The sequence below is a fragment of the Martes martes genome (assembly GCF_963455335.1).
Source record: "Martes martes genome assembly, chromosome: 15".
NCBI classification, from domain to species: domain Eukaryota; kingdom Metazoa; phylum Chordata; class Mammalia; order Carnivora; family Mustelidae; genus Martes; species Martes martes.
This window is the reverse complement of record NC_137903.1, coordinates 67147236-67163940: the sequence shown is the minus strand read 5'-3', so window position 1 is coordinate 67163940 and position 16705 is coordinate 67147236. Positions and strand designations below refer to the sequence as shown.

The 16705-nt window shown below is 36.5% G+C and overlaps 1 protein-coding gene across 3 annotated transcripts in view; it reads right to left on the bottom strand.

The window, feature by feature from the left end:
- Positions 1 to 16705, bottom strand: part of KIFAP3 (kinesin associated protein 3) — a 178687-nt gene that overhangs the window by 1978 nt on the left and 160004 nt on the right. Inside the window, exons 20-21 of one of the 3 annotated variants that reach the window (XM_080823970.1) lie at positions 11773 to 11820; positions 3223 to 3291 (exon numbers count right to left, since the gene is read on the bottom strand). The exons of 1 other annotated variant lie outside the window; for it this stretch is intronic. In XM_080823970.1, the coding sequence (XP_080680096.1) occupies positions 3246 to 3291; positions 11773 to 11820 (94 nt within the window). In that variant the 3' untranslated portion in view covers positions 3223 to 3245. The remainder of the gene's footprint in view (positions 1 to 3222; positions 3292 to 11772; positions 11821 to 16705) is intronic. One more of the 3 variants, XM_080823971.1, reaches the window with a different exon arrangement.

Sequence of the window (16705 nt, the reverse complement as noted above, 5' to 3'; positions counted from 1 at the left end):
CATACATGTTTCTTTTGAATGACAGTAAGACAATTATAAATTTTGTTTCAGTTTATTCTATGGAAATAACAGAAGCCTAAAGATAACTTCCAGAGTTATAAAGATATTTGAAGCATGGATAACCTTTATTACTTTAAAAATTATTCTTTCATCTACTGATAGATTTAAAAGAAAATCTTTTCTCCAAAGCACTTGTTAAGGATCAGAGAATTCTGCAACACTTAGCAAAACGACAAGAGACTTATTTTGTCAGGCGAAGACGGCAGCTAGGACATGCTCATGCACAGCTCATGCAGTGAATGCTAGTGAGCTCATTTCCAATCAAAGGAAACAATTTATAATGCAGAAACAGAAACTTGGAAAAAATACATACATTTAAATGTTTTAATATTAGAGAGTATACTAGATGGAAAGATACCTTATCAGCAAAATCTCAGTATGACTAAAAAATAGAGAGGCACTAACTTCCTCTCACAACTCAAAAGGAGATTAAGTTAAAACATAAAAGAAGTAACTATTAAAACGCTGTTTTAAATAACTTGTGTGTGTATGTGCACGTGTGTGCATGTGTGCACCGAGACAGGACGGCGTACTAAATGTAGAGAACTAGAATACGTACAGGGCGTCTTGCTCGTGTGAACTTACTGCTCGGGGAAACGCGTTTTCTGAGATACAAGTTTTACGTTAGCATTTGTGAGTGAGTGGTCCTAAAGAAAACAAACTTTTGGGCTCCTTCTAAATAAAAAACTGTGTCTATAATTCCTAAAAGTTGACTGACATTTTTAAGTCTGAATTTTATTTTGAACTGGCGAAATGTAGGCATGTCCTTCCTACTTTGGTCTCCCGGGGAGACATTTTAATTTTATGATGAAGGCAAACATGGCTCTAGAGGCAACTTGATTAAAGAAGATTCAGGAAGTCATGCAGCCCATGAACGCAGATACACCCGTGACAGTTAAAATCGAGGGAAAGCCGGCCACTGGCATTTTCTCCCGAAGCCCTTAAGGCCAACAGACACTCCCGCACCGCAACGACTCCCAACTGCGGAACGGGGCGGGCGCAGCTTCGGAGCTTCCCTTCCTCCCTTTTCCATCTCCTGCCCGCCTGCCCCCGGACACTGGCTGGACTTTTAGCATCTCTTCTGAGCCGAAAAGCAGGAGACTTAGGTTAAACTCAAGTGAATTTTGTCTTTGTTTCTCAGTCTAGAGGTTTTCAGGAATTTGGGACCAAGAGGCAGTGTAGACCAGCAGAGACACACGCGAGGGCCCGTGAAGAGCAGAAGGGCTTGCAGAGGACCGCGCGGCCGCCCTGCCGCAGCCCCGGCGGCAGCAGGAGGACAGTCCCCAGAGGGGAGGCTGGCGGCCGCGCTGCTCCGCAGAGGCCACTGTCCGTAACTCACCTAAGCAATGCCTTGGGGTGACCTGTAACTGTCTCAGGAATATCTGACCTTTTGTCAGGCTTGTGCTCATTGAGGAATGGCTCCTAAAAAAGGTTCCGAGAGCCTGAGGTCACTACACGTTCAACTTGCAAAACTGTATTTTATTTCTATGACCAACAGGAACTGTATTCCCTCGTGGCTTGACACCAGGGAAAAGGATAAACTTAGACATGAACCAGTCTGCCTGGTGTAACAGAAACATGGATATTCTGCTGTTTCTTAAAAAAATGTCAGTCACATCGTTGGTAAGAATTTGCACCCCGAAGTCCACTAAGGTAAGCCTGGATCTCGAACACTGAAAGTTTATTGCAACAAAGTTCTACTTATGTGGTCAGCACTTCACTCAGAGACAAAAGTGTGTTCAGGCCACTTTCTGGACTTCCACAGATGCTGTTTGGGAACAATTTTCAAGGAGAAAAATGAGAAACTCTTAACGTGAGTTTTTCTGTAATTATCCACCATGTATCACAGATGCACTTGCTGTTTAAAGAAAATCAGGTCTGAAACATTATGACCAGTTTGGATGGTACTTTGATGTAAGTCCTAGGCCCTTTTGTATTATGAAAGATCAGCTATATCTACCTAATAAGTATCTTTTAAATAAAATTCACTCGGAAACAGAATAGCTTGATTCTTTAATCTCTTGTTTGGTGCTAATATAGAGGGGAAATTGGATTTTTAGGATGCTGAATCCTGAGGATAGATGTTCTTTTGGGATGTGTGGGCACATGTTGTACTGTCTCCTTTGGGATAAAGATGTGGCCTTGTTAGTGTTGAATCTGGTTCAAAATGAGGAGAGTAAAACAGTAAGTATTCCTTTAAACAGGAGCAGATTCTTTATGTAAGATCTAGAAGGGGACAGAAGCTGTGACTATAAAAGGGAAGTGTGGCGGCAAAAACTGTGCTTTCCTGATCCACTCAGGACTCAGAGGCACTGGCACGCCCTCGCCAGGAACCCCAGGAACCAGGGACACTGAGCCGTGGTCTGCTGTTCTCGCTCTTGCCCCGTGGGACTGCTCCCCTTCAGACGAGAGTCTGTCCATTTGGGTGTTTATACCGGGTTTAATCTAACACGGCACGTGTGTCTCTGTATGTACCTGCTTTGTTCCTGGTACCCCTAACCTACACAGATAGGGTGTGTGCCTCTAGATCAGAGAATGCCACTCCTAGACCACTTTTTTAAAGTAGGACTATGTAGTGTCATTTAACCACTATCCTCAATGTCCAGATATCATTTTTTGCCTTTAAATGAGCAAACATAACAAAATGCAATCTCTTTTTAAAAACACGTATTTCTAGTTCAAAGAAAATGGTTCCTGTTTGTTGTGAAAAGACAACCAGGAAAGGTAAGGCCCCCAAATCCTTCTGCTACTAAGTTTTATGTCCCAAGAACAGTGATTTGGGAGTACCTAGAAAGGAAAGTGACAAATTCTTCATGAGTAAAAAATTATATTTGAAATTCAACAACAAATATAAAATCACATCTAGAGCTTATCTTCAAACAAACATTTGGAAATCTAATAGCATTCAGCAAGCAGGAGACGGAATTTTCTGTAATAGTGACAAGGCTTCAAACAAATTTTTAACAGCATTCACTGTATTTCTAAACTTGCAGTAATTTAGGGAGGGGAGAAAAAGAAATCCAGGCATGACAAGTGATAGTTCCCATGCAGCACATTACAAGGGGAATGGCAGCCAGTAAGGGGTCCGAGGCACTCTGAGGCTCTGATTGGACTTCTGTGCCAGAGTCGACATTCCTGTAGAGAGGGAAGAAAATCACCTACCTCTAGCTGTTTGTGAGGCTTAATTAGTGCATATTTGTAAAGCACTTTGAAATCCTTGGATGAAAAGTGCTGCATAAGTGAAAAGTATTATCATTATTTTATTAAAATTAAGTAAAAGCAACACAAGTCTTTATCTTCTTTGAAATTCTCAAGTCAGAAAATGAATGCAGAGCAAATAACGAATATATCAGAGGATGCTACCAAAAAAAAAAAACCAAAAAGTAAATTCAAGCCGAGTTCTGTTAACGTAGGTTCACAGAATCTTTGACTTGGAAACATGTTTGGAAATGATCTAAACTACTCTTCCATTCACAACATCCTTGACTGGGTCTACTGAATTCTTTGCAAACATCTCCATAAATGGGAATGCTCACAAAGCAGCTCATTCCATTCACGGGCCCATCAAACTATTAGAAAGTTTTTGTATCTGATCTGAAGTCACCCTCTGGAACCACAAAAGAAAATTGATTCTTCTTTAATGTGGCTATTTCACAACTCTCATTTAATCAGTCCTCATGATATGGTCTCTGGGATGTTTATCATCTCATTTGCTCTCTAAAACAACTTTGCTACTTTTCAATGGTTATCTTAAATGAAGAAGTGAAAATAATGTGATACTGTACTTATTTTGTGGTCTGAAATCAGCACAGAATATAATGAGATCCTGTTTCTAACTCTCTAACACCGTAGGCTAAAAATGCATTGATCTCAAATTTTTAAAGGAGTCCTTACCACAAAATGGCTCACATTGAATGTGTATGTGGGTGTGTAGTTGTGTGTATGTATACACACAGACACACACATGAAATTTTCATGTTGAATTTCATCTTTTTGGTGTGGATCTTTCTTCAGGAATTCTATTCTCCCTAAAATAAAATCCTTTGTGACAATATTTATATTTACAAATATATTTGTATTTATAGAGGGTAGTGATAGAGGCTACTGATTTTTATTAATTGCCTATCTTTGTGGTCCACAGGATAATACTGAAGTTTGGAATTCTTTTGGGATTCTGAAGTGAAAGGACTTAACATAGGCTAACTTTCTTCAGAGGAAGCTTTCCAGGATATTATAGAGCTGCATGAAATGATCCTACAATAGCTTTTGAGTTCATTCTTTTTACCAATTATTCCAATATATCAATCATAGAATCAAAATCAGTATTTTATTATCTATGATTATAAATTGATCATCAGTAATTTCAGCTTAACTATAATTTGTCATGAGAAATTTAGAAATATGAAATTGTAGTAGTGCAATGTAATAGTGATCCTTTGTAACCATCCATTCATCCATCCATCCATCCATCCATCCATCCATCCATCCATCCAAATGGACATGAGCTCCTACAATGTGTTAAGTATGGTGTTGACAATCGATGTTAAAAGAAAAATGTGGTACTGGGAAGCCAGTAATAAGACATGGTCCTTGACCATGGACTGGAGGCGACTAAACATGGAACAGAATTCTCGTAACATGTTGTATTACCCTAGTACTTTTATAAATTACTTCAGAAGAATAGAGGAAGAGCAGATATTTACTATATGGTGAGAGTATATTAGAGGTATGTATAAATTGTTACAAAAGAATCTAGGGTGCTAGAAAGTCTTTAAAGAAAATACTTTTAAAGATTTATTTATTTATTTAAGAGAGAGTGAGCGAGCAAGTGGCGGGGAAGGCAGAGGGAGAGGGAGAGAGAGTCCCAAGGAGACACTGTGCTGAGTGTGGAGCCCAATGCGGGTCTCAGTCTCACGACCCTGATGACCACGATCCCAGCTGAAACCAAGAGTCAGACGCTTAGCCGACTGCCACACAGGCGCTGCCAAAATACTTTTATTTTAATGCGTCTGTCATTTCCTCACTATGTATCTTTTTACTTTATTTCCTATGAAACTCTAAGTACCATAAAGGGGTAAAGACAGTCACTGTCTCGTTAACTGCTGCGCCGCCAGTGGCTCGCTTCATAGCTGGCATGGAGGGGCCTTCAGAAGTATTTCACTGTGTGAACGGATGAATCTAAAAGGACAAGGAGGACTCACAGGTGAGGAAGGATGCTGCAGCCTGAGCGCGAGAGAGAAGGTGCTGAAGAACAGAAACTGCTTATGCTTGAAGTCTTAGGGTTACGGCGAAAGCAGGTGACAGGAGTTCAAGGCCAGAAAGGGAGGGTAAGGCTAGACTTGGAAAGCTCTGCAGATGCCAGGCTAACTATCCACTTTGGAGAGTTGTCTATGGTTTTTGAAAATGGGGAAAACTTACTTCTGAGTTTTAGCAAGAGAACTGTGGCAACTGTGGGTGTTCAGAGACAAAAGCCTGGGGAACATTAAAGAGACTATGACGGCTGTCCATACACGGAGTGACAGGAGCCCGGAGGGGCAACGGCAGAGGAAACAATCAAATATGCTATCTTCCCTGATAAAAAAATGCTATCTTTTCTCTTTTGAAATGAGTTTTTTAGTTATGCTTTTACCATTTAAAAAAAAAAATTTATTTATTTGTCAGAGAGCGAGCACAAAGCAGGGAGAGCCCCAGGAAGAAGCAGGCGCCCTTCTGAGCAGGAGCCCGAGGTGGGACTTGATCCCGGAACGCTGGGATCATGACCTGAGCCACCCAGGCGCCCTATACTTCCACCATTTGAGAATGCAGGAAAAGAATTTCAAAGCTGGCTGAAATTTTAGAGGTTATACTTAATTGGAATGAAACAATTTTGGCACTTTCCCGCAGGCTTCATCAAATAACTAAGAGGCTGTGCCGTTCCACGTAGGTGAAATCACACTGTAGAAGTGCTTTGCCTCTGCAGTCAACAGGAAGGGCTGAACTATTCTGGCAGAAAAGAACATTTTTTCCTTAAAATTCCTATACGTAGTAACAAGAGAAGTATAGATAGAATGATATAATGCCTATAAAATTATACCTAGCATTAGATGTATTGAAATCTAAATGCCTGTAATTTATAAACCAACCACTAGATGGAGAGCTTGTCCTATCACTGAGTATCATTGGCTTTCACAAAGTTTTAAAGCAAATTTTACCAAATTTAAACTCTCAGCAAATTCATCATTGACAGAATATCGTTTCCACTGCTTTCTCATGTAGTGAATGCTCTCCTTTTATAAATGTGAGGGCCTATGAAAATGATAGAAGATGCCGATCATCTTAGTCACGGAAAGATGTAATGAACGTGCACGTTAAGGTACTACTACTATATGACAACCTCTAAAATTTTCATTGAACGTGTTGAAAGCCTCTGTTTCTATAAATTTGTACATAATACATATTTATTTGAGGCTGCTGAAGGGTGTTACTTATTGAGCTTGAGCCTTTGTATTAGTGAGTAGATGAGCACAATTGAGCAGTCATGATGAGCTTTACCAATACATACCAAGTGTTGCTGTCATTCTCCATTTAGTTTTTATCCTTAATCTTTTATATGCATGAGTATCAATTTTCCTTTTATTATGATAAAACTAAATGGCTAATGAATCTTAAAGAATCACATTTTAGTGAAGTCAAACCAAGTGATATTTTTCCAAAAATCAAGGGCAAGTGATATGAGTAGTGGGAGGCTGTATTTAAAGTGTTCATCTGGAATTTATTTAAACAAATTTTTTAAAAGACATCTGTCAGTTCTAAGGGGAAATATACCACCTTGGGGACAGATCCTTTCAACTTAGTTACTATACTCAGATGCTTCAGATAAAAACTAATTTGTAGTAATGATGGAAGAGGCATGTATAAAATAGTCACTGATTTATTCCAAACGGTAAAGAAATTCCACTTCACTGATGCTTCTCTAATTTCATTCAATTCACACTTCTCTTATAATGCATCTTAATCTGTTGTTTAACCCATCTCCAGGGGCTATTTTATTTTTTATGTGAAATATTATAGTTGGCACTTTTTCATATTATACCATTGCATTAATTTTCTAAATTCCTTTTTATTTTTAAAAATCTTATAGTGTAATTGAGATTCTTCTATTAACTCTAATTCTTTGGCATCTGCTGTTACTGTTGTACCTGACAATTCAACTTCATGACAGTCCTTTTTTCATGAGCTTTACAATTTTTTACTGTGTTCAACTTCAGGGTTTTTTTGTTTGTTTGTTTGTTTGTTTGTTTTTTACTCATTTATTTTTGCCTTTCTGTTGGCCCTTGGAACTTGGAAATATTTCTACAGAGAGGTTCTGTATTTGTTTATAATATATCAAGATCCTGGGGATTCCACTGTCCTGGAACAATTTTAATGACAATTTCTTGGTTTGGGGTTCCCTGAATTAGGTGAATAACATAAATTCTAAACCCACTCATGCACACGGAGAAAGCTTATAATTTCTCTTTCCCTTGGATGACTATCCTCCTAACCTAGGGCCTTGGAGCCGAAGATAAGTTTTGGTCACTTTTCCGGGCTGGTGAATTAAGATTATCTAGTCCTTTTTTCAAATGATGAAAAAAAGGCAGCCCATTGAAGTTCCAGGCTTTATATATGGAATTTAGTTTTATTTTCCTCCACTATATAACCTATACTTAGTTCAATATATTCTTGTGGGTGGTTATTGTGTGTGAGAGAGAGAGAGAGAAAGAGACAGAGAGAGAGAGAGAGAGAGAGAGAGAGAGAGAGACTGGGTACATTTCTTATCTTTGTGAATCTGGTCATGAATTATGAATTTTTTGTTACATTTTATCCATCTTTTCTATATGTCTACATGGGGGGGACCTTCTAAGTCAGCTCAGTTTACCATCTTGCTGGAAGTCCTTTCCATTTTAGTCTTATTATTCTGCTCTGCACGTTCAAGAAAAGAATGTTTCAACCTTGTATTCCTGTACTCAGAACTGGCTTGCTTGAAGAGAACAATGACTCGAAAGAAATAATTGGAGCCATGAGAAGATATTTTCTTTTTCCTTATTTGTAGCAATTAACAGAAAAAATACTCTGATAGGCGCCTAATGGAAGCTGCCAGATGTGATTATCAAGCCGAAGTGATATTTATTCAAACCTATAATGGTCTCAAACTTTCCATAATAATCTTTTAATGAAAGTATACCATCTAGTCATCTTTAACTTACATTTCTTCAGTTAAGTCCAAGGACTTCTTGAAATTGGCAGTTCTATAATATCAAGCAGTGCCTCATTCCACACCACCAAATGTTAAGGGAACTTACTGAGCTGCTTAAGGAACCCCCAGGTCAATAAACTGAGTCATTAGCACCTCCTTCGAATAATTGTTTGTCTGTTACTGGCTCAACATTTATATAATCTGTCATAATACCTTGGTTTTTTAAGGTACAAAAATTACTGCTGTAGGCTTAAAGTAGAGAATATAACATAAGTAGCAATGTTTTCACAGTGATCGTTTAACCAGACTGCCTGGTACTGAGTGAGTTAAAGCCTGAACACCACAGCTAATTACTATGTAATGCTAACCTTAGTTGCTGGTTCATTTTGAGACTCTTTAAAATATGAACTGTGTATTTTACCCCTATGCACTCTCTTAATGATTTGTTTTTTTAGACTGAAATCACTTCCAGCCATCAGTTATACTCCTGGTCTCTACATATGCACTTCTCCAAGCACAAATATTTCTTTTTCCTATTGGTCTGCCAGCCCTGTCAGAGCAAATTTCACTTTAAACTAAATGCTATGATACTTAAAACCTCTTGGATTACTCAGGCTGCTAGTGTGATCTATGACCTTCCAAGAATGACAGCTGAACTTTCCAATTTGCTTATACTGCTTGGGGAACTAGAAAGCACATGCCAAAAAGGAAAATGTTTCTGATGTTGAACAGAGAGAAGTTCTTGTTGGAGGTGGGAGCAGGAGACTATTAAGTACTGAAAAATACTAATAAGAAATGAAAAGAAACTAAACATGCTGCAAAGTCTAAGACCTTGAGCATAATTCAAAAGTTAATACTAGTACTAAAAACTTTTCAGTCCAATATAAATGTCCCTCAGTTGCTGTAATTTAAGCACCATTCAGAATCTTAAAGTGATAATGTATTACCAAAATGAACAAGTTCAAGAGATGGAAGAGAACCTAAAATTATCATGAGTACCAGGCAAAATGGACTATTACCAATTCCCCATCTTTCTTCATGAAACAGAAATCTGACATATGGACACAGAGTAAATATGGCTATCTAGCATGCATGCTATATGCCCCTCTCTCAGAAATGAAAAATAACATTAAGCTTCTGCTAAAACCTTGTCTCCCAAATCCTTAAATTAGTAGTACAGTGTGAGGATATTTTCACATAGTTTTAAAACCTTTCACTTTCTTTTACTACTTTCACAAGAGGTGGGCAAGTGTTTGTTATAAAAAAAATCTGAAAAATCTTATTGAATATAAGAAGCTTAATGTAGGGGTGCCTGGGTGGCTCAGTGGGTTAAAGCCGCTGCCTTCGGCTCAGGTCATGATCCCGGGGTCCTGGGATCGAGCCCCACATCGGGCTCTCTGCTCAGCTGGGAGCCTGCTTCCTCCTCTCTCTCTGCCTGCCTATCTGCCTACTTGTGATCTGTCTGTCAAATAAATAAATAAAATCTTTAAAAAAAAAAAAAAAAGAAGCTTAATGTAACATTTCCAATTTATGTCATAGTCTACTTATTCATTTGTCTCAATAATTTTTAGGTTAATAAAAATCAAATGCTGATTGGTAAGTAGAGACTTATTTTGGTACCTAAAATCAAACCAAGTGACATTTTTCTAAAATTGAGGGTACAAATATGGATAATAGAAACTATATTTTAATAAACTGAAAGTGCATCGTTTTAGGTAGCTAAGCATGACAATGTGAAAATTTGATCCAAAATAATATTTATAATACTAAATATACCACACTAACATGCATTGCCATACATTATTATGATATTTTAAAACATCTATTTTGGGCAGTGTTACATAAATATTTCCAGCCACTAATTCAGTAATTTCAGTAATCACTACAGGTCAGATAAATATTTCACAGTTATTTAGCATCCTCTAGAGCATTAAAAATCTCAGTATACTGTAGAATATGCCAACAATGCATTTATCACTACAAGAACAGATCCTAAAGTAAATCTCTACTCTTAAATTTCATAAGCTCTCTTGTCCTTGAAAATACATTTGTTATGTTATGGGTCTGCAAAACAAAAACAAAAATGAGTTCACTTTCTACTTATGTCTAAGGCCAATTTCAGATTGTCAAGATATGGACTGACTGAAGTCATTCTGTTCAAGCAGACTGTAGTCTGTTGATGACGAGACAAGGTATTTCTGTATCATCTTCACAGGACGGGTCCAACTACGCTTTGGGCATATGCGGCATTGACGCTGAGCAAATTCGGTGTAGACTGGAATGTATAAGTATATGATACTAACAATTACCTTTCTGACTTATACCCTATTGCCATATTTTAAAGTTATTTTTAAAGCAATATAAGAAAACAACATACTTTTTTTCTCTATTACTGACACACATGGACATTTTTTCTCCCTTAATTTAAGAACTGGGAATTATGTTTATTAGCAAGACTAATTTAAGTATGAACTTATCAACAACTCTTGAATTTTATTAAGTTAGTGGAGTGCAATGACCTCAAAACCAGAATATCTGGATATGATTTCTGCTTCTAATGACAGAACTTGTTACAGTCCATATTTGTAACTGTCGTAATTTTCTTTTTTTTGTAAACTAAGAATAACGGCTATCCCTTTTAACATCTGCCTTGAGATTATTATACTTCCAAGTCTCTTACAAGAACAGTCCAGAGACTCCTATATATTTGGTGTTGTTATTATTATGACATATGAAAATGATAGAGCCTTCCCTAAAAATACTTATGAAATTCTGGCTCCTGCCATAAAATCTAGACAGTTAGGAGATACTCTATCATATGTGGCATGCTTCTTACACATGCTTTCTGTTTGCTTTTATGGGGCTGTTACATAATTCATAGAGATTTATGCCTACACGTAGGCAACTAATTGTTATTGCACTAAAATAATGCCATGGCCAATCATACCTTCCTTTTACCACAGTGAGACTAGACTGCTTGTATAAATAAGGTTACTCAAGCAAAACCCTCCAGATTCTATATCATGATTGATGCAAATGATACAACACACGCTGGGATGAAAAATACCGGGACCGTCTCTTTACATGCTTCTTTACCTTATTTTATATTCAGTGAGTTTATTTTGAAAGTAGTAAATCAAGGGTAAGGTTTTTAGTTATTCCACACAAATCATCACTTCCCAAACTGCACACGTTTCTGTACTCAGGTTTACTGCTGTTTGAAAAGGGCACAGGTCATGCATGTGTTTAGGACAGGCTATTTTCATTCTGTGATGTTCGTTATCTTGGGGTTGTGCCAACCTGACAATCTGGGACTTATAAGTGAAGCTGGGCAACTAGGAGCAGAAATCTTCAGGGAGACGGGAATGCACCAACCATACATTTTTAAAATTATAGGCAGTATGGGGTTTTAGGCAGTATTTCAAACTAGCATATAGGTCTATCTATGTTAGTTTTTTCAAGTATGCACGACAAGGGAAGATTACAAGCTGACTTACTTAAAATGACTATGGTGTCCACTTGCTGATGGCAAACAGCACCCCCACCTCAAGATTTTAGGGGAAAAAGGCAAGATGCAACTGTAAGAAATTGTAATAGTTTCTTTTCTCACCTTAGTATATACCCAGAATAAGCTAAATTACAAAAGTCCAGTATTTACAAAGCCCTTAAAACCTGGAAAACTTTTTTTAAAAAAAAGCTTTTTGAGACTTTAAAGAATTCCTAGTCTTTTACCACCCCAAAAAAGATCTTAGCATGATGTTTGAATACCCATGTAAATAAAGTCTTATGGGGTTTCTTGTATCAATTTGAAAAGATGTAATTTTTAGGCTACAGTTGCAATTTAAAAATTTACTTGCGTAACTATGTTCATAAGAGGCCTCCTCCCATCCTTCACATTTGAGGGGCTCTATATTAGCCACTTGATACTGTCCACACAAATTTGGATTCTTTTTTAAGACTGTATTGCCTTTTAATTTCTAACAGGTCAAAATGAAGGTGCTTTGTTTTTGGCTGGAAAAAACCTGAAATGGAAAGAATTTCTGAAAAACTGGGATGTATTAACCTTAGATCAAGATAAAGAAAATAGGCTTAATTAATATATTTCTTGAGATATAATGCAGATTTATGCCACAAAAGAGAAAATATTCGGGAAATCATTAATTACGGCCCTGTTTATGAGTCTTTTCAAAAAGACTTATAATCTTTAACGAAAAGGCCTTAAGAAAGCATTTGTTGATTGTGCCTTTCTAGTCTGAAATGAGACTGCAGAAATATGTGGCTTTTCCATAAAAACCAACATAGACATACACAGATTTTGCATTCACCTACAATTAACTGTTAAGTATAAGTATATACAGCATACACAGTATATACGGTTACTAATCATTCTTCTGAAATATAAAAACAAAGTAACATTTGAAAATTGCTTCTCCTACAGACTGTCCCATTTGTCTCTTTGAAGTAGTTGAGTTCTATTTAATTAATAGAGGCACTAAGCAGTTATGAGATTACCAAATGATTAGGGGTACTACTGAAAGACTGCATATTGGCCTAAAATTCCTACAGGATAAAATCTACAGGATTATAGTCCATAATTAATCCCCGTAACTCCAGATATCTCTTCCACTTCCAAATAACCACCAGTGGAAGTTTACTGCCTTTTTTTTTTTTAAATGAGAAAATTTGATACATCTTTGTAATCTAAAACTGTTTCAGTTAAAAGTTTTGAGAGTTCATCCATAGTTATGACGTCAGTGTTAAAAGAAGTTCAAAGACTAAAATGTAGTGTCATGTGTTCCCTTGGGAGTATCTATCTGCCTGCCTACCTACCTACCCACCTACCTACTTTGCCTAAAAATGAAGCTTTGCTTAGGAGATGGGAGGTATTAGAAATCAACATTCACATCAAACTCTCATATAATGGCTCTCCTCAACTCTTGCAATTATTCAAATTATGTTTTGTAGGACATTGATGTATTTGTAAAGAGGCACTGTCTCTATTACAAAGACACATCAAATTGCTCTCTGGACTAACCCTTCCAAAGTGCCTACTGTTCTAATGAAGTAATTAAATTCTAGGGAATTACCAGACCATCAAAGTATAATGTGTTATTAAACAGCCTATATAATTCAAGAGGTTTATTTCAATAATAATGTGGTTCTTTGTCAAGTGTTGCTCTGCTTAGCTTAAAATGCAAAAAAATCTGAATCTGTCCGTTTGTTTTGTTATCTAAGAAAATTCATCACGACATCTTAAAAAATTTTTTAACTTTATTTTTTCCAGCTTTGAGATATAACCGACATATAACATAATCAGATTATCTAATTTTTTTTCTTAAAAAAAAATACTAAAGGTGTATAATCCTTTGTAATGGAAGTAAGTTAGGAAATGGCAATGCTCCAAACAGCGTATTCTTACACACCTGTTTCCTAAGATATGGTGGCATCCTTTTCTAAAGATTAATTCTGTGTTCTCTACAGATTAAGGACAATTCAGAAGTGTACAATGCATTTGTTTATTCATTAAATCATTTATTAATGATTAAATTTAGTAATCATTTTAATCAATTAAATTTATTATTCATTTATTTAATCGAGGAGTGGGAATAACATAAAATGTATTAGATTTAGTATTAATTCCTTAATTCCCTTTCTAAGCCTGCTAACACAGTACCCTTAAATGTTTTCAAAGAAAGAAAGCTGATACAGAGAATAGTAAGTAGGATATTGTAAGTCATTTCAAAAAATTATACTTAAACCCTGAACTATAAGCTTTTCAAAGAGAAAGTGATTTTTTGTTACTGATTCTATCTAGAGCCCATTCAAGTGCTTGTCAATTAACAAGTTTACTGAGTAAAGGAAAATACAAGTGTGAAAACATTTAATGCACACCCTTACCTAGAACATATCTTTATTTTATACTCTATAAAGTCAATTTCATTTGTCATTACTCTATAATTTCATTAAATTTCTTTAAGTAAAAGTTAAAGGTATCTTTCAGAAATAACAAAATAACCTCCAAGAACATAAATGCTATACTTCTGATTTACTGATTACTAACAGGTCATCGTTACTTAAGACCCAGCAAAAGGAAAGAAATATTAAAGAAATCCCCTTTTATTATTTTAAGTATGACACAGAATTTGTTTCTAACAGAACATAAACTATTTGGTAATGAAAACTAATGTAAAACTTGTAATATCCCTTTTGGCAATAAAATTTTTTTATGGTAGAGAACGCTTACATTCAGTATAAATGAGTATTTCTTAGTAGATTCAAATAGATACGTAGTACTATAAGGCATGGGTACTAAGAATTCCTTAATTCAATCCTAACTACAAAGGCAATATATAAAATTATATATTATATATTATATATTATATATTATAAAATACTGCAATTCAAAAGACAGCTTTTATCTTATATGGGTCATTCACAAATTTCTCATATAGCACAGTTTCCTATCCCAAATTTTATAATACAAGTATATTATATATATATCAATTACATATATAATAAATACTATGCATTGTACATTGGAAAGATTACTGAAATGGTAAAGATTAAATATAAAATTAAGACACTGTAACAAAAAAGCTAATGCTGAAAATAAAATACAGCATGGGAAATGGAGTAAGACATGTATGTGTCTAAGTAATGGCTCTGACCCTTATAACTCATTTATTAAATAAGTACCGAGAACCAGTGTCTGCCAGGCACTACAGATAGCACTTTGAATAAGAAAGTCGAAGTTCCTGGCCTTCTGGAGACTACATTCTTGTGGAAAGAGGTAGATAAACAAGTGAGCCACAAAACAGATGATTAGCGAGCTGCAACAGTAACTAGAGGACGGGGAGAAAGAGCTGCTTTGATAGTTTCGTCAGAAAAATGAGGAAGTAGTATTTGAGGAAAAGGGAGGAACCAAGAAAGGCTCCAAAGTCTATGGCTTGACCTACATTCACTGAGATGGGAGATTAGGGGAGGGACCTATTTGTATGTAAGAAATCAAAGTTACATTTGATGGTTTTATGAAACATTCAACTGAATGTGTTAAATAGTGACAGGAATGGTTGGTGCTCAGAGAAGAGGGCTCAGATGAAAACACAAGCTTACAGTTAGTATCTAAGGCCACGGAATCTAGATGAAAACCTTGAGGTAGTGGGTGTCATACAGAACAAAGCCAAAGTCCTGAAGTAAGCAGTGTTTAAAGGTGAAAAGGAAGAGGAATATCCAGCACAGAACACTGGAAAGGAATGCAGAAGGGCTCAGTGGAAAATCAGAAAAATGGGGTATCTTGAGAGAGGAAAGAAGATTAAAAAAGCAGGGCCTTGACATCTGTGCCCAACGCTGCTGAGTTAAAGATGAGAAAGGCCCACTGGACCGCCGAAGGGTAGATGGCAGTCTTTTGAGGAATATTACATGGAAGCAGTGAGAAATGAGCAGTAGATAAAACGTGATGTGGAGCCAAAGAGAATTTAACTAGGGGGATTCCAGATTATGATCCTGAGCTGGCAGAACTGTCCCCGCAGAGGGAAAGAAGGATGGCACAGAAGAAGTCCTCTAGAAGGCGAGGAGAGATGGAGTTCAGAGCGAAACGAACTGACTGGACTTTGGTTTTCTTAATAATGATGTCTTCTTCCCTGTGAAGATTAAATTAGATACGGAATGTAATAAACAGCAATCCGCACACTGCCTGGCACTCACCAACTGTATTCCAATAACTACCATCACTACTAATCCACTATCTGATTGTAGACAGATGCGAGACCATTTTAGAGAATAACTTTTCAAATAATACAATTTGAATAAAGATTGAGTCTGTATGGTATTGAAGCCTGTGTTGTTTCTATTCCTTTCCAGTAGTTTAAAACTGGACTGGACTGTTCATGTTCCAGAAACAAACTTTTTTTGAGCAGCTTCACTTAGTTAACATTTTCTTTTTTAAAGAAAAACAAAAACTTCAAAAAAAATTAATGCTTACTTTGTGCAGAAATTTTCTGTGGACTTCAAAATATAGAATTTGGGGAGGGTAATGGACTAATGGTCTGATGCAGATTTAAAGTGGCAGAAAAACAAAGAAACAGACTATTGAACAGCCTTCCCTACCAGATACAGAGGCTAAAATTTTATTTCAGCCTCAATCATTTTTTTTACTTGAAAACTATGATGTTGTGGTTTAAGTACACAGACAGGCTTATTGGAAAACACAATAATTCCAAAAGAACAAACTAAAATTTTAAAGTTCGATATTTCTATACTATATATAACACCTGCTGGAAAGGCCCAAGGCCTTTTAGAATTTTCAAGCCATTGCTCTCCCACCCCCCTTTCTTATTGGGGTAACTAACAATTGGCACTATTCCCAAAGCAGGTCCTCCCTCTGTTTTATCAGATGCGACTTGACTACCTCCAATTCAGAAATATTCTGAG